The 21,907-nt window shown below is 44.9% G+C and overlaps 1 protein-coding gene across 1 annotated transcript in view; it reads right to left on the bottom strand.

Annotated features, from left to right (window-relative positions):
- Window positions 1–21,907, bottom strand: part of TMX3 (thioredoxin related transmembrane protein 3) — a 201,550-nt gene that overhangs the window by 93,052 nt on the left and 86,591 nt on the right. The window contains exon 7 of the mRNA XM_033934242.1: window positions 17,832–17,931. Within this exon, the coding sequence (XP_033790133.1) occupies window positions 17,832–17,931 (100 nt within the window). The remainder of the gene's footprint in view (window positions 1–17,831; window positions 17,932–21,907) is intronic.

Below are 21,907 nucleotides of genomic sequence, written 5' to 3' on the forward strand. Positions count from 1 at the left end.
ATGAAGTTATGCACATCTGACAGAAGAGAGAATACTTTGCCCTTTGATATCTCAATTCAAAATCTCACTGCTAAGCGAGACTGATCCTTAGAAAGGTTCTGAGAACTCATGTCCCAGACTATAATCCATCTGTGCTCCCACAACAAGGCAATCACCTTCTTGTGGACTTCACAGCACTTTATAGGTCTTAACAGGATATTATTCTGTATGCACAAAACAGAAGAAATTTAAAAAGGCATGTTCTATGCATTGCACTAAGATGTATTTTGCTAGCTGCCTGACAGAGGGAGATGTCTTTGCAATGCATAACCATGTAAGCAGTAGTCATAGGCAGAGAGAAAAAGGCCAGGGACTATCATTAATCAGGTTGGAGCAGCATGCAGAGGAAAGACTGACTGTAAATAGCAAGCAGCTTGTTTAAACTTGATGAGGTGTGGTGAGAAATGGTGGAATATAGGTGGGGGAGGATGTACATGAAGGTGTGGTTGTCTCTGAAAGTGAGTATGTGGGGCCTGTGTGTTCCAGGTCATACATGGGATGTACTGTATATGCATGAATGTATGTGTCATTTCTGTCAATTATTGTGTGCTCTATGCTCACTATTATTGCTTTTCTTTCTTTCTTTTTTTTAAGTGGCTCATCTGATGTTACAAGGTACACATTGCTCTAAGAGCTTTCTCTAACATCTAAGAAATAGAAAATGACCCACTGCTATGCTTTTTTGTTTTTTAAGGGTTAATTTAAGTTTGCACAAAATAGAAAATATAATTGTTTTTTCTACCTTTGTTGCTTGATCATTTTATTTTCTAATTCCTCCTTCCTGTCCCTCCCCCACTCGCACATCCAGAATCTTCCTCCCTCACAGATCCAGAATATCTCTCCAAAGAAGCCACATTTGGCTTGCATTTATTCAATTCAGCTTCAAAGATGATACTCACATGTGACACAATGCTTACATGAATCTCATATAACTCTGATCTGACACAATATAATGATCACAAATTATAACCAGAAATATGAACACAAAAATTAAACTGGGAGAAACCCAAGATGTGTCAGAATATACGGCAACACTGCAGAAACAGAAACACATTTTTTTCTAGTACTGAACACAATAAAAGGGCATCCACGATTAAGGTGACCATTTATTTTTTTTTTTAGCAAAACGGGACATCTATTAATATTCAGTCCCGCCCCTAATCCCACCCTAGCCCCACCCCCAATCCCACTCTAGCCCCGCCCCATCCCAGCCTCCAATTTCTTCCATTCATTTTCATGTACATACAGTATCTTACTAATTCATAATGGTAACCATAAAATTTACAAAAATACAAAGCACACTGTTCGCAGTGAAAATGTTAATTATCATTTACCAATTTTGGTTTTTTTTCAAAGATGTCAAAGCAGATGACTTTAAAATATGCAATGTCACCTCAGTAACTATAGAAAAAAAGACAAATATAGTGCAAAATATAGACAGCAAATATAAATTCTCAAAACTGACACATTTTGATCACTAAATAAAATCATTTTTCCTACCTTTGTTGTCTGGTAATTTCATGAGTCTCTGGTTGCACTTCCTTCTGAGTGTGCATTCTTTCTTTTTTCATCTCTTTCTGTCTTTCTTTTTCTCTTTTTTTTAGAGATTGCCATTAATTGATGTTGTAAGAGTTTTGCATTTACAAATGCACACAAAGGTCATTTAAAGTATAACTGAAGGAAAGAAATCTGTTGTGAATGTAAACATAAGCCTTACTAGCTGAAGTGATGGTGAGGATAACCACACAAGGGTGAGCAGCCAGCCATCTTTTGTCATTTACAAACGCACTACATATTTTTGTGCCAATGCCCATTGTTTTACTAAACGTTTCCCTCCTTATGCTGACAGTTGCCCTGCATTATGCTTATCATAAAATCTCTCATTGGCATCCAAGCTTTATAAAAACACCTTCAATGATCAAAAAGGGCAGTCAATAGATACAGAGAAGCCAAACTGAACAGCCTCAACAAAATAAAATTAACATCAGCAAATCCTCTTGCTGAAGACTTCAAATATAGTGCACTTGTACCAAAGTTCTACTGTTGTTAAAAGGTGCACACACGCACTTATTTGTCCCTTGCCTTGAATAAACTGGTTATGCAAATCAGTTATGGATTTTAATTGCTTTCTCAAGGTAAGTGTAGTGACTTTTCTTTGGGGCTTTATTGAAATGGTCCAGTCCTAGCTAAGTTCTGGGATGAGACATATTACCAGGATGGGACTCAGTCTTTCAAATTCACTTCATATTCATCTTCATCAATGTATTGGTGTCAACCCATCATTATAATGGCAAACTTAAACTTCTCAAATTCTTTTTCTTGGATGTCTTGCATCACTTGAATCCACTTCATCACCTCTCTGAAATGTTCACCCTGGTGTATCCTAAGCAAGAAAGGAATTCCAAACGTCCCAAATACCTCTTTGTGGAAATGTGCCACTGTAATAAGCATGAAACCCCTTGGCAGTATTAACGTAGGTTTGAATGAAGAATATAACCATATATCAGTACAGCCACAGTAAGTAGTTATCTTACCGTTTTGCCAAACTTCATTCTATCTGGCTTAAACAATGCATTTAGGTCCTCAGCGGGCCACCACACACTCAAGTTGTTTCATTGTGTCTGGCTTTATGCTCCCATTCCTCATCGGACCAATAGATATTTTTATAAATATTTTTAAGACTTATTATTTTAAATATAATTTTAAATATATGCTAAGAATACTTAGCTTTGTATGTTCGACGCTAGTCGAGTGTGTGGTGGCCCGATGAGGACCTAAATGCATTGTTTAAGCCAGATAGAATGAAGTTTGGCAAAACGGTAAGATAACTACTTACTGTGGCTGTACTGATATATGGTTATATTCTTCATTCAAACCTACGTTAATACTGCCAAGGGGTTTCATTATATGGTAATTATGGCACAAGAAGAAGGTGAATTTATTGGATATACAGATGAACAGTTTAGGTCTGTATTGTCCAGACCTGCATTACTGGATGACATAACTGAGCCCCCGGGACTATCATCTTGGCAAGAGTGGGAACTCACTCAAAAAAGACTGATTCGGGCCGAGCTACACAGCAGTACACTTGTACAGTACCTGAAAAAGGCTATGATACCGCGTGGATTATGTATCCTGAAAGAACCTATGCTAATGGGTATGGACAAATCATTTATGGACAAATGGATTGGGATACTCAATCGATGTTCCCGGGACCTAATGATACTATTGGTGGAGACTACTACTAACATTGAACATGACTTAAAGGTGAAATGTGTAGACATTGAACAGGAATTGTTGACTAAAATGGAGAAAGAGGAGTTTGACACTAAACATAAAGAGCTGGATGATTCATTGCAGCAGCTTCGGGAATCAATAAGACAGACGAAAATTAAGAAGTGGAAGAGAGATGAACGGGACTATGTGGCTGGCAAAGTATATACCTGGAATAAGAGACAGACATCAACGCAGATTAAAAAGAAAGTTGTATTTGAAGGTTCCACAGATGATTCTGAAGTCACAAGTGGGGACTCGGGGGACTCCTCTACCAACAGAACATCGGGGGACGAAGGGCAACAAATGCCATTGAGAACGCAAAGCACAAGGTCCAGGAACAGAGGACGGGGCCAAGCCCGGGGCAGAGGAGTGAAGTCGAAACAACAAAATCCCTAGTCGTCAACTTGTCCTCTTCTGTGGGACTTACACCAGACCAATTGCAAGTTTTACAATTTGGCTTAGGATTTGTTATCCAAGAAAGACCGGATTTTTTTCAGCTTAAAATAGCATTCCATAAATTTATCAGAAAATTAAATATTAAACTATTTTTTCAATCTGACAATATGACCCCAGATTATGAGGACCCTTCAATTATTAAGAAAGAATCCAAATGGGTTCCTCCAGGACTGATGGATCTGATACTTACTACCTTTAAGGACTTAGTTCTTGATGGGATAACCCGTTATGAAATATCTGCTAAATCTCTTAAGGCCCAATATAATTTGTCTTATCGACACCATCAGGCATTGCGACAGCTAAGGGATATGGATCAAATTATAATAACTAAAGCAGACAAGGGTGGGGCTATTGTAATTCAGGATGTACAACATTATCAGGAAGAAGCTGAAAGACAGCTGAGTGATATGATTGCATATAAAAAGTTGTCTGGTAATCCTACGGGTCCACTAATGAAGGACATTTTCAATTTTATAACTCAGCATTATGAATCAGGTCAAATTTCTCGTAAAGAATATCAGTTCCTGTTGGAAAAATACCCTAGGGTCCCGAGTATTCGTTTTGTTCCCAAGATCCACAAAAGCCTCACCAAGCCGCCTGGTAGACCTATAGTGAATACCAGGGATAGCTTGTTAGAACCGTTGTCCAAATTTTTGGACATTTTTTTAAGAGCTGAGGCAGGGAGAGTAAAATCTTACCTTAAGGACTCTTCTCACCTCCTTAGGGCCCTCCAGGATATTACTATCCCCCATAGTGATGTTATTCTTGTTACATTAGATGTGGTATCATTGTACACTAAGATACCCCAAAATGAAGCCTTAACTATTGTTGAAGAGGTAATGAGCAATAGGGTTGAACATCTGAGAATACCCACTCCTTTTCTTATGCAGTTGGCCCAATGGGTCCTTAAATATAGCTTTTTTGAATATAAAGGGACGTTTTACCAACAAATTGAGGGAGTGGCCATGGGAGCCACCCTGGCTCCGTCCATAGCAACATTGTATATGCATAAGTTTGAGATGGAGGTGATATACCCTTCTGATTTTTTTAAATTCATTTCTCTTTGGAAGCGATTTTTGGATGACATTTTTTTCCTATGGGAGGGCACGGAGGAAGGTTTGAATGAGTTCTTTGTATGGATCAATTCTATTAGTCCTAATCTACAGTTTGTCCCTCATTCCAGTACAACGGAGATAGAATTTTTGGATATTCTTATTAAGAAGGAACATTTGAAAATAGACACCACCTTGTTCAGGAAGCCGGTAGCTCGCAATACACTTCTCCATTTTGAGAGTTTCCATCCCTACCATCTAAAACACAGTCTCCCTATAAGTCAATATTTAAGAGCGCGGAGGGTGTGCTCTAGGCTAGAGGATTTTAAAAAAATAGCTAAAGATTTGGAAGGGCGGTTCCACGATAGAGGGTACCCTAAAAGTTCCACGAGGCAGGCTTACCTTCGGGCACGGTATGCCCAGAGGGAACTGTTATTGATGGACAAACCACGCGTGCAGGAAGAGGGACGTTTGATTTGTGTGCTTCCTTACTCTAAAGCGTCTGGGGTTTTGATCTCCCTGATTAAGCAGCATTGGCACATTTTGCATTTGCATGATGGTTTCTCTGAACCCCCCCTTTTTTCTTATCGGAGGGGCAAGACTATTGGGCAGGCTTTGAGTAAATCTGATACAAGGAGGACAGTTCACACTGGTCATACTACCTGCCGGCAATGTCAATGGTGTAGTCTAGCGATAGAAGGGCTCCAATGGACTGACCCCCAATCAGGGTACAAGGTTAAATCGAGGGCTGACACGACCTGTAAAACCACTAGAGTAGTATATATTATAGTCTGCCCATGTGACCTGGTGTATGTGGGGGTGAACCAAGAGGGCTGTCAATGTGCGTTTGAATGAACACAAGTCACGCATCAGCACCGGGGCTATGCTAGCCCTGATGGTTCAGCACTGGGTGGATAAAGGGCATGGTACCCAACATTTGAAATGGAGAATTATTGACAGTATTAGTGAAGATGAAAATGAAGGGGATTGGGAAGGTAAACTGAATCTACTTGAACAACGATGGATTTATCGTCTGAATACTGTAGTCCCGAATGGCCTAAATAATGAGCTCGAGTGGGGCTCCTTAATATAATAGATGCCCCCGGGGGCTCCCTATTTTTTGTCATCCATTAAATTGTACTACATTTACTAAAAAATGCTATTAAAACTGTATGACGTTAGTCCCTGACGTCATTGTCGGGGCTACGCATAAATCAGCTGACTTAGAGCGTGACCGCCATTTCGTTCCTGACGCAATGGTGGAGAGAGCTGTGTGAATGGTGAGAGCTAAAAAACACATTTTTTTAACGTTGTAAGGATTTTATTGAAGCATGTTATAAATATATATGCTGGGTTAAGATATTTATGAACACTTGGGTGTATTCTATATCTATTTAGGGAGAGGGAGCCTTGATAAAGCCTTTGGAATTTTACGGGCGAAACATGTTGGCGATTGCTGTTCCCTCCCGACTAGCGTCGAACATACAAAGCTAAGTATTCTTAGCATATATTTAAAATTATATTTAAAATAATAAGTCTTAAAAATATTTATAAAAATATCTATTGGTCCGATGAGGAATGGGAGCATAAAGCCAGACACAATGAAACAACTTGAGTGTGTGGTGGCCCGCTGAGGACCTAAATGCATTGTTTAAGCCAGATAGAATGAAGTTTGGCAAAACGGTAAGATAACTACTTACTGTGGCTGTACTGATATACTGTAATAAGCATTTCATTTTCTTTATCTATGTCTATCTGATCCAAAAGTATTTCCTCTATTCAAAAGGTCCAGCTTGTTGCAGGGGATAAACATTCTAAACAGTTCATCTTCTTGATGCACTCCAATTATTTTGTAGCTTACAATTTCTAGCAGCCTTAATTTCCCCGACCCCTTCTCAGAGAGTTCTACAGTCTTTTTACATTCTTCTAACAAGTCCCGTACACATCCATGTTTGTCTGGATATAGTGTTATGTCCTCTTCCCTAAACTGGCTGTTTAGCCATATGAATTTAAAACTTCTCAAAATCTGTAATTTTCATTTTGAGCTGTTGGTAGTGTTTCTTGGGTTGTCTAGGTTTGAAAAACTGTAGTAGATCTCTTAGTGTACCTTAATAATTATGTCTGAGAGGGTTACCTGGTCCATCTTTGTAACCTTGGGACTTAAAAAACTGTAGTAACATTGCATCGGTATTAAGTATTTGTGCAACTGTCTTTGCAACCTGGAAAGTAATTCATTCTATTTGACAATGTAACAACAAGCCCAGGATCATTAGGAATAGTTTTATCACAGAAGATGACATTAGCACGATGATACAGGTCTCTGACATATTCCTTTGCTGTTGTTACTCCACTGTTATCATTTTCTGGGTCATCTTTCTGAAACATTATAATGTCGCCATCCTTAAGCTCATCAAGCGCTTTCTGTCTTTCTTTCTACCTCCTCCCCCTCCCCCCTGGTCTTTCATCCTCTCTCCTGGCCCGGCCCAAACCACCGCTGCCTCCTTATTTGTACAAGCCACAACCGCACTAAACATCTTCGTGCAGTGACTGCACAAGCCTTCTCTCCCCCCCACCCCCGACGTCAATTTTGACTTCTGAGAGGAAGTTCCGGCCCAGCCAATCACTGCCTGGCTGACCCGGAACTTCCTCTCCGACGCCAAAATTGATGTCGGTGAGGGGGGGGGGGGAAGAGGCTTGTGCAGTCGGTGAATGAAGATGATGTTAGTGCGGCAGTGGCTTAGACAAATAGGTAGCAGCAGCCCGTTTTTAGCTCGCCTGTCCCGCTGCTTCTGAAAACGGGACATTTTGGTGGCCTGAAGCTATGCGTCGGGACAACGGGACATGTGAGCTAAAAACGGGATGGTCCCGTTCAAAACGGGACGTATGGTCACCTTATCCACGATGCACATTTCTGAAACATAAATTCCAGTTAACACAGGGATCTCAAAGTCCCTCCTTGAGGGCCGCAATCCAGTCAGGTTTTCAGGATTTCCCCAATGAATATGCATAGGGAGCAGTGCATGCACATAGATCTCATGCATATTCATTGCTTAAATCCTGAAAACTCTACTTGATTGCGGCCCTCAAGGAGGGACTTTGAGACCCCTGAGTTAACACATTCAAAATAAAACCATGTTTTTATAACCTTTGCTGGAGGGCATTTTATTTTTCCATGCACATGTTTCAATCTCTCTTTTTTGCTTTCCTACCTGTCTAGACTCTAGAGCAGCCATGGGCAACTCCGGTCCTCGAGGGCCGGAATCCAATCGGGTTTTCAGGATTTCCACAATGAATATGCATGAGATCTATTTGCATGCACTGCTTTCAATGCATATTCATTGGGGAAATCCTGAAAATCCGATTGGATTCCGGCCCTCAAGGACCAGAGTTGCCCACCCCTGCTCTAGAGTGTGGCTTAGTGGTTAAAGCTATAGCCTCAGCACCCTAAGATTGTGAGTTCAGACCCTGCGTTGTTCCCTGTGACCCTGGGCAAGTCACTTAATCCTCCGCTGCCCCAGGTATATTAGATAGATTGTGAGCCCACTGGGACAGATAGGGAAAAATACTTGAAGCCCTTGTATATATACTACTTTGAGTGTGGCTGTATAACTACTAAAAGGCAGTATACAAGTCCCAATCCCTCTCCCTTTCTCTTACCTTTTTTTTAGTGGCTATGTCAATTTGTCCTTCTCTTCTTCTCCTATGTCTTCTTCCATTACCTCCCTCACCAGAGCTGTCAGAAATATTTCCTCTCTTTTATGTCTATTTGTAAACTCCAATTTCATCCTCTCACTCTTCCCCACACTCCAGTTACTGTTCTCCCCCACCTCCGAGTGCCATCCTGCTCCTGCTCTTTCTCTCCCCCCCCAAAACTGAGTACCATCTAGCCCCTGCTCTCCCTTCCCACCCACCCCTATCAAGTACCATCCACCTTCAGCTCTACCTTCCCACTCACATATATCGAATGCCATCCACTTTCCACTCACCTCCCCCATCATCATGTACCAACCACCTTCGGCTCTCTTCCTAACCACCCTGGCCTCTAATCTCCATTCACCTCGCCAGCTGTATGCTCCTGCTGCCTACTCAGCACACTTCTACAGTCTGCTGATGCTGATGTTGGTGTGGGGTGGAAGCAGATGTTGATCTCTATTTCCTGGCACAGCGCAGGCCTTGCAGAGATGAACTTGATCACAAACAAGCAGCTGGTGAGCCTCAGCACCGCACAGTCCCATAGAGGTGGAGAAATAAGAGGCATCAATGGATTTATTTATAGGCTTTGTGACATCGGGGCACTATGTACTCCCTGTTGTTGGAGTGGAAGAGCAGCCTAGTGGTTAGTGCAGCTGCCTCTGAGAACGAAGAGAACTGAATTTGATTCCCACTGTATTTCCTTATGACTCTGAGCAAGTCACTTAACCCTCCTTTGCCCCAGGTACAAAATAAGAACCTATATACATATATGTAAACCACTTTGCAACCACAGAAAGGCGGTATATCAGAATCCCATTCAAATTGTGCTATAATCTGTAATCACTGGTATACATGTATTTTAACATTAAACCGCTTTCATTGTAAACACAGAAAGGCAGTATTATCAAATTCCCTCTCCCTTTCTCTTGCTGCTGTCTTGCATACTCAATTTGGGTATGCATAGTACCTGTTAAGAATCTCTGTACTTGAGCAACAAAAAATAAGAGCTATCCTAGCAATATCAAATCCTAAATTTTTCTTTAAAAAAGACTTTTTCTCCTCAAAGAAATCAGGTAGAGCGCAATGTAAAAATGCTAGAAGAACTAGCTCAACTATCTAGTGTGCTCCACTGCCAGAATCAGATCCTCTAATGATAGCAATTTAGAACTCACAGCGCACATCCTTGCATGCTTTAGTAGCACAAAGTTTTAGTTTCAGAAGCACATGCAATGCTGAATCTAAACCTTCATGCATACAAACTCAACACATCCTTGACAAAGGTTATTTTCCCTGGATCAAACCTTCCAAAGAAAGCCTTTTTAAAAGGCCCTTAGGGCCTGATTCTCTAAAGGACGCCAATTTCGGTGTCCGCCAATCATGTGTCCTTTTGAGAACTGCATCTTTTTTTTTTTTTTTTTCTAACAGAAGCCAGCATTTTACAAGCCTACATTTAAGACATCTGCCTTGCACCTAGAGAAGCATAGGGACACCTATGGATACTCAAGGCCACTTCCAGTGGAAACCACGCTATGCTGGCCTTGGGCGTCGGTAGGCATTCCTAGATGCCTCTTTAGGCACGAGTCAGACACGTCCTTCCCTGCATGGATTTTTTTTTTTTTTTTAAAGTATGTCCTAGTTGGCTGATGAGACAGAGGTAGGATGTCTACTGCCGCCTACAATTGGGACACCATTTGTAGAATCAACCCCTAAGTGTATCAATCACCCTGGAATAATATCAAAAGATAAAGAAACTTATGCATCTTGAGTTCTCAGCTTGGAAGAGTAAAAATATTTTAGATGCCAAGAAAAGGCAAAACAAAAGAGCTCAAAATCATCTCCATTCTATTCTTTATGGTACACTGTACAGAAACAGCAGTCTTAAGATATTCTGGACATAGTAGAATCCACTTTGGTGAAAGTTTTACCATGAGCTTGCTTCTATTTCTGTGGGACCAAAGGATCCAAACTTCCAAATAAAATTTATTGTCTTAAATGGCAATCCAGAAGATTTCAATCCAAAAGAAGCCCTGCTGAGTTATTTTGCAGAAGTTGTGGATTTGCTGTTCTAAATGAGATTTACTATCAAAATCCCCTCCCCCTACTTTTTCCTCCAGAATGGTATCAGTTTTCTAGCCATAAAAGCTGACTTCTAAATACTAATATCACTAATACAAAACTTATTACAAATATTTGCATATTACAAATGAAGTTCAAGGCAGATTACAAAAGTACATACCATATTTTTCCCTCCATAAGACACACTTTTTTTTTCCACCCAAAAGTGGGTGGAAATGTCGGTGCGCCTTATACTTTTTTTTTTTAAACACCCCACCCCCACCCCATCCTACCTTTTTAAAGGCCTGTGCCAAATACGGCTCTCCCTAGCGTCTGTGAGCACCCGGCTGTCTTCTTGGTTCCCACACAGTGTCTCTGAATTCCCCCCTTTAAAGCTAATTAGGCTTGCGACGGGCGGGGGACGGGTTCTTACCTCCAAGCTGTTTCCCACACCCAGCGAGAGAGGTTGTCTTCGATGCTGTAACCGCCGCTGAGCTAATTACAGCAGCCTGCAGAGTGAACCTAGCAGGCTGCCACTGGCCTCCGAAGCATGTTGCCTCTGCCGCGGTTCCGCCCCTGACATCAGAGAAGGGGCAGGACTGCGGTAGAGGAAATGTGCTTCAGAGGCCAACGGCAGCCTGCTAGGTTCACTCTGCAGGCTGCCATAATTAGCTCAGCGGCGGTTACAGCACCGAAGACGACCTCTCAACAGAAAAGGAGAGCTGTGTCTCCCCCGATCTCCTGCCCCAGGTAGCAAGCAAAAAGAGCAACTGTTGGGGAGGCGGTGAGAGCCTTCCAACTCCGGAACATGAATTTGGACCCAGGCAGAAGCTGCAGCTCTGCACTGTGAGGACTTCTACCAACCATCCCAACTCAACCCAGAACCATCTGGGAGCCAGAGACAACGACCTTGCAGGAAGCAGGGAAGGTAAGGCCCCGCCCATTGTGAGGGCCCTGACGGGATGCTGGATCTGGACATGGGGCGGGGGAGAGATAGAAAAGAATGGGGAACAGACTTGAAGACAGGGCAGATACTGGACTAGAGGAGGTAAAGAGGGGAAGACTCAAAATGTTAGCAGAAAGAAGATAGAGACACAGAGAAAACTGAAACAAAGGGGAGGTAGAAGAGGGGGAGGGGGGCAGATGTTGGACTTAGGGAAAGTATAGAGGGAAAAGAGAGAAACTGCAGAGAGGTAGAAAGATTCAGGACCAGGGAGGGAGGAAGGAAGGAGAGAGAGAGAAGCAGAGAAAAACCTGGAAGAAAGGAGAACAAATGTTGAACATGGAGAGGGGGTTGGGAAGCAGAAGAAAGACAGAGAGAGAGAGGTCTGGACCAAAAAGGTGGTGGTAGGTACAAAGGAGAACCGACACTGGATCTGCAGAGGGGAAAAAGATAGAGACCTGGACCCAAAGGGGATGGGGCTGGATTGTGAAAGAAATGTTAGATGCACAGTCAGAAGGAAGTCCAACCTGAAACTAATTAAATCACCAGACAACAAAGGTAGGAAAAAGCACAGTTACTTACCGTAACAGGTGTTATCCAGGGACAGCAGGCAGATATTCTTAACGTATGGGTGACGTCACCGACGGAGCCCCGGTACGGACCTTTTTAACTAGAAAGTTCTAGTTGGCCGCACCGCACATGCGCGAGTGCCTTCCCGCCCGACGGAGGAGTGCGTGGTCTCCAGTTAGGATAAGCCAGCTAAGAAGCCAACCCGGGGAGGTGGGTGGGTCGTAAGAATATCTGCCTGCTGTCCCTGGATAACACCTGTTACGGTAAGTAACTGTGCTTTATCCCAGGACAAGCAGGCAGCATATTCTTAACGTATGGGTGACCTCTAAGCTAACAGAGAGGGAGGAGGGATGGTTGGCCATTAGGAAAATAAATTTTGTAACACAGATTGACCAAAGTGTCCATCCCGTCTGGAGAAGGCATCCAGACAGTAGTGAGTAGTGAATGTGTGAACTGAAGACCAAGTGGCCGCCTTGCAGATTTCCTCAATAGGCGTGGAACGGAGGAAAGCCACAGAAGCAGCCATAGCCCTGACTTTATGGGCCGTGACAGCTCCTTCCAGTGACAGGCCGGCCCGAGCATAACAGAACGCAATACAGGCAGCAAGCCAATTGGACAGCGTTCGTTTAGATACAGGGTGACCCAGACGGTTAGGATCGAAGGTCAGAAAGAGTTGAGGAGAGGAGCGGTGAGCCCTGGTACGGTCAAGGTAGTACGCCAGGGCACGCTTACAATCCAGCGTGTGAAGAGCCTGTTCCCCAGGATGAGAATGGGGTTTTGGGAAGAAGACAGGTAGCACGATGGACTGGTTGAGGTGAAAGGCTGAAACCACCTTAGGAAGGAATTTAGGATGGGTACGCAGAACCACCTTGTCATGGTGAAAAACAGTGAACGGTGGATCGGCGACCAGTGCATGTAGCTCACTAACCCTCCTGGCAGAGGTGATGGCAATGAGGAAAAGCACCTTCCATGTGAGAAGTTTGAGCGAGGTAGTAGCAAGAGGCTCAAAAGGAGGTTTCATGAGGGCTGACAAAACCACATTGAGGTCCCAGACGACCGGGGGAGGTTGAAGAGGTGGTTTGATATTGAAGAGGCCTCTCATGAACCGGGAAACCAGAGGATGAGCCGTGAGGGGTTTTCCAAGGATAGGCTCGTGAAAAGCAGTGATGGCACTGAGGTGGACTCTGATCGAGGTAGACTTGAGACCAGCGTTAGACAGAGAGAGCAAATAGTCCAGTACGGTTTCCACCGCCAATGAGGTGGGATTGTGATGATGCAGGAGGCACCAAGAGGAGAACCGGGTCCATTTCTGATGGTAACATTGGAGTGTGGAGGGTTTCCTGGAGGCATCCAAAATGCGACGGACAGGCTGAGACAGGTTTTCTGGAGAGGTCAGCCCGAGAGAAACCAAGCTGTCAGGTGGAGGGAAGACAGATTGGGATGTAGCAGAGACTGATGTTGCTGCGTAAGCAGAGAAGGAAATACAGGAAGAGGAATGGGCTCCCTGGAGCTGAGTTGAAGCAGGAGGGAGAACCAGTGTTGTCTGGGCCACCGAGGGGCGATGAGAATCATGGTGGCCCTGTCCTTGCGGAGTTTGAACAGGGTCCGCAACATCAGAGGAAGTGGAGGGAAGGCATAGAGGAACCGACCCGTCCAGTCGAGTAGGAATGCATCCGGGGCCAGACGATGCGGAGAGAAGAGTCTGGAACAGAACTGGGGCAGCTGATGGTTGTGAGGAGCTGCAAAGAGGTCCACCTGCGGAGTGCCCCAGCGATAGGTTGAGGCAGAGGCAGCGAGGGTTGGAGACTGGCTATGCCCTGGAGAAAGGAGTCAAAAGGGCTGAGGAGGCTTAGTTTGAGGGAGAGGCTTGGCCGTCTGGTGAGATTGCGAGCGAGCCTGAGAGTGTTGTTGTTGTTGTTGGCGAGGCCGACGAGATTGCTGTTGAGGAGGATTAAGTGGCCTAGCAGAAAAACGACGTTGGTAAGAGGACTGAGGTCTGTATGGTCGTGTTGGCGGAGTCTTCTTTTTAGGCTTAATGAGGGTGTCCCATCTCGTCTCATGAGCCGAAAGTTTTTGTGTCGTGGTATCCAGAGACTCCCCAAAAAGTTCATCACCAAGACAGGGCGCGTTGGCAAGGCGGTCTTGGTGGTTCACATCAAGGTCAGATACCCTCAGCCAGGCAAGGCGTCGCATGGCCACTGCCAGAGCAGAGGCTCGGGAGGAGAGCTCGAAAGAGTCATAGATTGAGCGTACCATGAATTTCCTAAGCTGAAGGAGGGTGGAAATTTGTTGCTGAAATAATGGAACCTTGCGTTCAGGGATATACTTTTGCAGAGCAGAAAGTTGTTGTACCAGATATTTCATGTAAAAAGAAAAATGAAATGAGTAATTGTTGGCTCTGCTAGCCAGCATGGCATTCTGGTACAGGCGCTTTCCAAATTTGTCCATTGTTTTACCTTCTCTGCCAGGAGGGGTGGAGGCATAGACACTGGAACCATGAGATTTTTTGAGAGTGGATTCTACCAGGAGGCTCTCATGTGGCAATTGGGGTTTATCAAATCCCGGGATAGGGATGACCCGGTATAAACTGTCCAGTTTCTTAGGGGCACCTGGAACAGTAAGGGGATTCTCCAAATTTTTATAAAATGTCTCCCGTAGAATATCATGGACGGGTAGTTTGAGAAACTCCTTGGGGGGTTGATCGAAGTCCAAGGCTTCTAAAAAGGCCTGGGACTTCTTTGAGTCGGACTCAAGTGGGATGGAGAGAGCCGCAGACATCTCCCGAAGGAATTTCGTAAATGAGGACTGCTCGGGTTTGGAGGTGGATTCAGCCATGGAGGGTTCCTCATCAGTGGAAGAGGCATCCTCCTCGGTACCGAGTGGGGATTGCTCCCATAAGTCTGGGTCCCTGATGGCCGGCTCAGTATGGCGGGTTTTAGAAAGGGACTTGCCAGATCTCATGGATACGGTGCCGGGAGATGAAGACCGGTGCCGATCTCTGTCCCGGGAGGAGTGGTGCCGATCCCGGTCCCGAGACGATCGATGTCGATCCTGGGGCCGGGAGGGGTCCTCCGCCGCGCAAGTCTGAAGTGTAGGCTGGGCAGATAAGACCGGCATGGAAGTGTTCATCGGTACCGAGGGGGTGGCCACTGGCTGAGTGGTGCGAGGCTCGGGCCGGACCGGTACCGGAAGGAGTGGTGCCAGCAGGGTCGGAAGCAGTTCCTGAAGCTGGTGCTGTAGCTGCTCCTGCAATTTGTTCTGGAGGATGGCCGAGATACGGTCCTCCAATGGGGGCACCGGTACCGTTTTACTTTTCTTCGGTACCATAGGTGCTGCTCTACGCTCCGGCAATGAGGAGGCCGATGAAGAGGCACTCACCGTTATCGGAGCGGAGCGCTTACGGGACTTGCGGGACGTCGGAAGGATCGGTGTCACCGCCGTGGCTGGAGGGCGCTCGAGGGAAGTAGAAGGCTTCTTAGCCGGCTTACCTGGCGCTATCGACCCCGCAGAAGGATCAGGTGGTGTCGATGTTGACGGTGCCGATTTCGGCGGTGCCGTCGACGTCGGGGTCGGATCCATAGCAGAACCGGTGCCGAAGAGGAGATTCTGCTGGATTTGTCTATTTTTAAGTGTGCGTTTTTGGAGAGTCGCGCAGCGGGTGCAGGAGTCAGCCCGATGTTCCGGACCCAAGCACTGTAGGCACCAGTTGTGTGGGTCCGAAAGGGAAATCGGGCGTGCACACCGCTGGCACTTCTTAAAACCCGGCTGGGGGGGCATGAAGGGAAATACGGCCTCCGCGAAATCAAAGCCGGAGGCTTGTATGATGGCAACAGGCCCCGCCGGGGCCGGTTGAAAAATAAAGGAAAAAACAAAGTTTTTTTTTACCAATTAGAAAGAAAACAGAAAACCGAAGGGAAAAATAAGAAAAAAATCAGAAAATACGCGAGCGGGAAGGCAAAAAAGAAGTGTTCAACGGCCGTTGAAACCACATGCGTCTTCTTCGCTCCGCGGAAACGAAGAAACTGGAGACCACGCACTCCTCCGTCGGGCGGGAAGGCACTCGCGCATGCGCGGTGCGGCCAACTAGAACTTTCTAGTTAAAAAGGTCCGTACCGGGGCTCCGTCGGTGACGTCACCCATACGTTAAGAATATGCTGCCTGCTTGTCCTGGGATAAATGATTTTATGTTCAATTTAGTGATCAAAATGTGTCAGTTTTGAGAATCTATATCTGCTGTGTGTATATGAATAATGAAAGGAAAAAATTGCATTAGTAGGGGAGGGGGGACAGGGTACACAGCCTTGCAAGGAGTGTGGGATTGGGTGCAAAGCCTGGCAGGGAGTGAGGGGGGCTGAGTGCAGAGCCTAGTATATGTTACTACACAATTTGTTTTCGAATGGGTTTTTTTTTCTTGTTTTCCTACTCTAAATCTAGGGTGTGTCTTATGGAGCAAAAAATATGGTAGTTAGGCATGCCAACAAAGTCACAAAACTATTTTAAAAACTGCTTAGAAATTCTCAAAAGAAAGATTTAAACATAACGTTTTTAATTCCCTATCAAAGAGATAATTGCTGCCAGAGCACATTCTCAAAACTTTCACTTTTAAATGGGTATTTTTCCAGATTTCATAGATGCTGATGCAAGAGAAAGGCAGTGGTGAGGGAGGAATATAAGACCAATGATATAACTTTTGCTCGGAATTGGCAGTCTCTGTTATAGACTGTGACCTGTTGCCCCTACAGGTCCACAAATGCTGGGAAATACATGATAGAATAATTTGTTTTCCAAACTTAAATCACTGCTCTGAATTTTAAGATATTAGCTCAAGGAAGCTGCTTTCACTGCGATTAATGATAAAGCAGAAAGGCACTATTACAGTTATATGTAAAATAAAAAATTAACTGACAAGCAACATTAGGTGCTCTATTAGCATATTTGTATCCCAAATGCTGATTATGTCATGTCCCATTAGCAGTCTTTTAGGGTTAACTGTTCTTTCAAATTTTGTATTTACACAGCATACTCAGTGGAAGTAGGTTTCTATAACTAACTTAAGGATTACCGTAGTTACTGAAGAATTATGGAACACTTCTCCTCACTCATCATCCAAGAGAATGTATACACTCGTATATGGTGCTGAAAAGTAGACCCTGGGAAAAATCCGTGCTCAGAGCTAGTCTATACCAGTGGTTCCCAACCCTGTCCTGGAGGACCACTAGCTATTCGGATTTTCGGTATAGCCCTAATGAATATTCATTGATCAGATCTGCATTCCTATCATTTTCATTACATGCAAATCTCTTTCATGCATATTCATTAGGGTTATCCTGAAAACCTGACTGGCTGGTAGTCCTCCAGGACAGAGTTGGGAACCACTGGTCTATACAGAGTTCTCCTGTACCCTGCTTTTTGGTGGGAGGATTTACACTAACTGAAACCTGATGTAAATCCTGGTGCTTAAGTTGAGCACACATCTCCCAAATTCAGTAACACTGGGTATTTTGGGAATGCCTCTTTTGTGTTGTACACAAGAAGATTTAAGTATGGTTCTTTATAGAATCAGGCATAGACAGTTGAATGCATAACTCCAAATTAGAGCCATTTAACAACACTAATTGTTAGCAGCCAAATACTGAGTGTTAATGGCTCATTAACATAGCTCTGGATCATGCCAAAATTTGGGCAAACTTTGAAGTATTTGGGGGTTAATGTACACACATACATAATAAATTGCATTTGTTTCATACCTTTAGAGTTGATTCTCCGCCAACATAAACAAAAAGCACGTGATGTCGTTTTTGCACATGGTCAAACATCTGCTTGCTGGGCACTGTACGAATTAAGGGCCTATGGAGAGAAAAATTTATTGTCAGTAGAAATCTATTTGGTAAACCTGCTTTTCATCACACAATTCCTATTATGTTGCAGTTGAGTTACGATGTAGGAGATCTACCTGTACCAGAAATGGTTTTCAAGGGTGATGGCGCAGAAGAACCAAAAGAAATCTTGATTAATCTAGAAGATATTCTAAGCCAAATTGACGTTACAGAGCAGTGGTGTGCCCTGAAGAGATTCCAGGTGTATGAGATTCCAGAATTTTACATTATTTTAAAAAAATTCCCTTCATAAGTATATTCTAGATCGGTGCTGGTCTGCAGAAATTTCCTGCCGGTCCACTGGGCCGGCATGTGCATCGGGCCCAAGACAGTGTTCTCTAGACAAATGCTGGGTTGCATTCGGAGAAGCTTTGTCAGCCAAAGCCCGAGGTAGTGATTACGCTGTACAGGTCCATGGTGAGACCACATCTGGAATACTGTGTACAATTTTGGAGGCCACACTATTGGAAGGATGTGCTAAGAATGGAATCGGTTCAGCGATTGGCCACCAAGATGGTCTCAGGGCTCAAGGATGTCCCTTATGAAGAACGACTAGGTAAGTTGCACCTTTACTCTCTCGAGGAACGCAGAGGGGTGACATGATAGAGACATTCAAATACGTTACTGGCCATATTGAGGTGGAAGAAGACATCTTCTTCCTTACAGGCCCTACGGCGACAAGAGGGCATTCACTAAAAATCAGGGGCTGGAAATTCCATAGTGACACTAGGAAGTACTTCTTCACCGAAAGGGTGGTTGACCGTTGGAATGATCTTCCACTTCAGGTTGAGGCCAATAACGTGACTGACTTTAAGAACAAATGAGATCAACACGTGGGTTCACTTCAAAGATGAACTTAGGGGGGAGGGTTATTTGAGTGGGCAGACTTGTTGGGCCGAGGGCCCTTTTCTGCCGTCATATTTTATGTTTCTATGTTTCCGCAGTGCAATCGATGCAGCATTATCTTCGGGCCGGCTCTCTCTTCTTCAGTGCTGCAGTGCACAAAGCCGCAGGCAACAGCTCCTATGCGTGTCCTGTGCCTGAACCGGAAGCCTTCTCTCTGACATTGCAACATCCGAGGGAAGGCTTCCAAACTATATGTGATATGGAAACCGCATAGTTGTATGTGGAATATAAATTTTGTAATAAATAAATAAAAAATGGTGTTACAATTAGTACTATTATGGGGTGGGGGTCTGGCCCACGACTTAGCCCAGTGTTCTTCAACTGCCGGTCCATAAAATAATTCTTTTATTTCCACCAGTCCATAGGTGTCAAAAGGTTGAAGAACACTGTACTAGATGACATGTACATCACTTCCGCAAAGTCTGTCAATTTTATGAGCGTCTTGTGTGTGTAAGGATACAACCACCCAGACAAGCATCTTTCTTTGATGTGCTTGGTCCTTGAAAATTAACAGCAAGCAATTTTATTTTTTATTTTGTAATTATCCTAACTTAAGTAACAAAAGCAACCAAGGCTTTGTTACCACTTGGATCTTATCTTTTTGAACTTGGATTTTCAGCTCTGATAGAAATTAAATTGAAAAAAAAGAGAACGACTGTAGAAATGTTTTACCCCCCTTTCTTTCCTTTTCCCTTCAACCCTTTTTTTTTTTTTTAAATTCACCACTAATAATGGACTCTTACTCCCCACCCCTCTTTTTTAACCCCGCCATCATGTTTGTTATTGTAAAATGTCTTCTATGTACACATCCCTTCCTTCTCATAAGCATTACTCCTATTCTTATTTTATCATTTTATTGTAAACCGGCTAGATACCAGTTGATGGTCGGTATATTAAAAATTAATAAACTTGAAAGTGAATGATGAAACACATGTTTGCCTGTCGACTATTGAGCTGTGTTTTGAGTTAATTTGCACTCAAAAACAAGCACATTCCTACCATATTGATTAGCATGAGGGAAGCTACTACTTACTCTTGGATCAGCAGCATGAAATAATGCTACTATTGGGGTTTCTGCCAGGTACTTGTGACCTGGATTGGCCATTATTGGAAACAGGATACAGGGCTAAATGGACCACTGGTCTCATACAATAAGACTAGGAGTATTCATATGTTCTTATAACACAAACTCGAGAAACACTTCTACAATCAGAGTATATCACAATAAAAGATGTTCAAGCAAGTTTTCAAAGACTACCGTATTTTCACGCATATAACACACGCGTTATACGCGTTTTTACCTACCCCTCGCGCGTTATACGCGTGAACGCGGTATACAAAAATTTTTTTACATAGTTCCCACCCCGCCCAACGCCCGATTCACCCCCCCAGCAGGACCGCTCGCACCCCCACCCCGAACGACCGCTCGCACGCGCTCCCACCCGCACCCGCATCCACGATCGGAGCAAGAGGGAGCCCAAGCCCTCTTGCCCGGCCGACTCCCCAACTCCCCGACAATATCGGGCCAGGAGGGAGCCCAAACCCTCCTGGCCACGGCGACCCCCTACCCCCACCCCGCACTACATTATGGGCAGGAGGGATCCCAGGCCCTCCTGCCCTCGACGCAAACCCCCCTCCCTCCAACGACCGCCCCCCCCAAGAACCTCCGACCGCCCCCCCCAGCCGACCCGCGACCCTCCTGGCCGACCCCCACGACACCCCCACCCCCCTTCCCCGTACCTTTGGTAGTTGGCCGGACAGACGGGAGCCAAACCCGCCTGTCCGGCAGGCAGCCAACGACGGAATGAGGCCGGATTGGCCCATCCGTCCCAAAGCTCCGCCTACTGGTGGGGCCTAAGGCGCATGGGCCAATCAGAATAGGCCCTAGAGCCTTAGGTCCCACCTGGGGGCGTGACCTGAGGCACATGGGCCCAATCCGACCATTACAAATTACAAGGCCAGATAGAGGGGGGCCACAGCCACGTGGAGAAAAGCACACCACCAGAAAAACAGCCTTGGTGAAAACTAAGCGGCAAGCATGCTCAGACCATTGCGCATGCTTACAGAGCTGGGAGCAGGGCAGGGCGGGCGAAAGGAGAGTCGGGACAGCGCACGGAGAGGCGGGGCAGTGCACGGAAAGTCAGGGCGGGTGAACGGAGAGTCGGGACAGCGCACGGAGAGTCGGGGCAGTGCACGGAAAGTCAGGGCGGGTGAACGGAGAGTCGGGACAGCGCACGGAGAGCGGGGCAGTGCACGAAAAGTCAGGGAGTGTGAACGGATAGTCGGGACAGCGCACGGAGAGTCGGGGAGGGCGAAAGGAGAGTCGGGGTGGCCAGAGGAGAGTCGGGGCGAGCGAAAGGACAGTCGGGCTGCATGCGCGGTATACCCGTGAGCGCGGTATACAAAAGTTTTTGTACATAAAATCGTGGTTTCTGCGCGCTATACCCGTGTGCGCGTTTTACACGGGTGCGCGTTATCTGCATGAAAATACGGTAGCCCCCTCTTCTATTAAACTACGCTAGCAGTTTTTAGCACAGAGAACCCCGCTGAATGGCCCGTGCTACTCCCAACCCTCATAGGAACTCTATAAGCATCAGGAGCAGTGCAGGCCATTCAGCGCGGTTCCCCACGCTAGAAACTACTAGCGTAGTTTAATAGAAGAGGCCCTAAATTTAAGGTAATTTGGCATGGGCACTAAAACCAAAGAAACCACAATAGTTTTAAAAGCCGCACAAGTTAGCCTAGAGAGAGAAAATCTATAGCTCAAACTTATTAATCTTGATAAAATTATTTAATGGGCAGGTAAACCAGAAGCCTGAGAGAGACCCTGTTGTGAGTTTAAAGTGGCCTCACTCCAGTTTGTGATTTACATCATAGTTTAATTTCATGCTGAATGTAGTTCAATATTCTTTTTCAGTTACTTCCCTTGAAGGAAGTTACACAAATTTTAAACTGTGATGGGAGGATGATGTAGCATGTTACCAAACTAATATCAATGCAGACAAACTGTTTGAAAACAAGAAGAGCTGCTTACACTGCAG

The sequence above is a fragment of the Geotrypetes seraphini genome, chromosome 2 (genome assembly GCF_902459505.1).
Source record: "Geotrypetes seraphini chromosome 2, aGeoSer1.1, whole genome shotgun sequence".
NCBI lineage: Eukaryota > Metazoa > Chordata > Amphibia > Gymnophiona > Dermophiidae > Geotrypetes > Geotrypetes seraphini.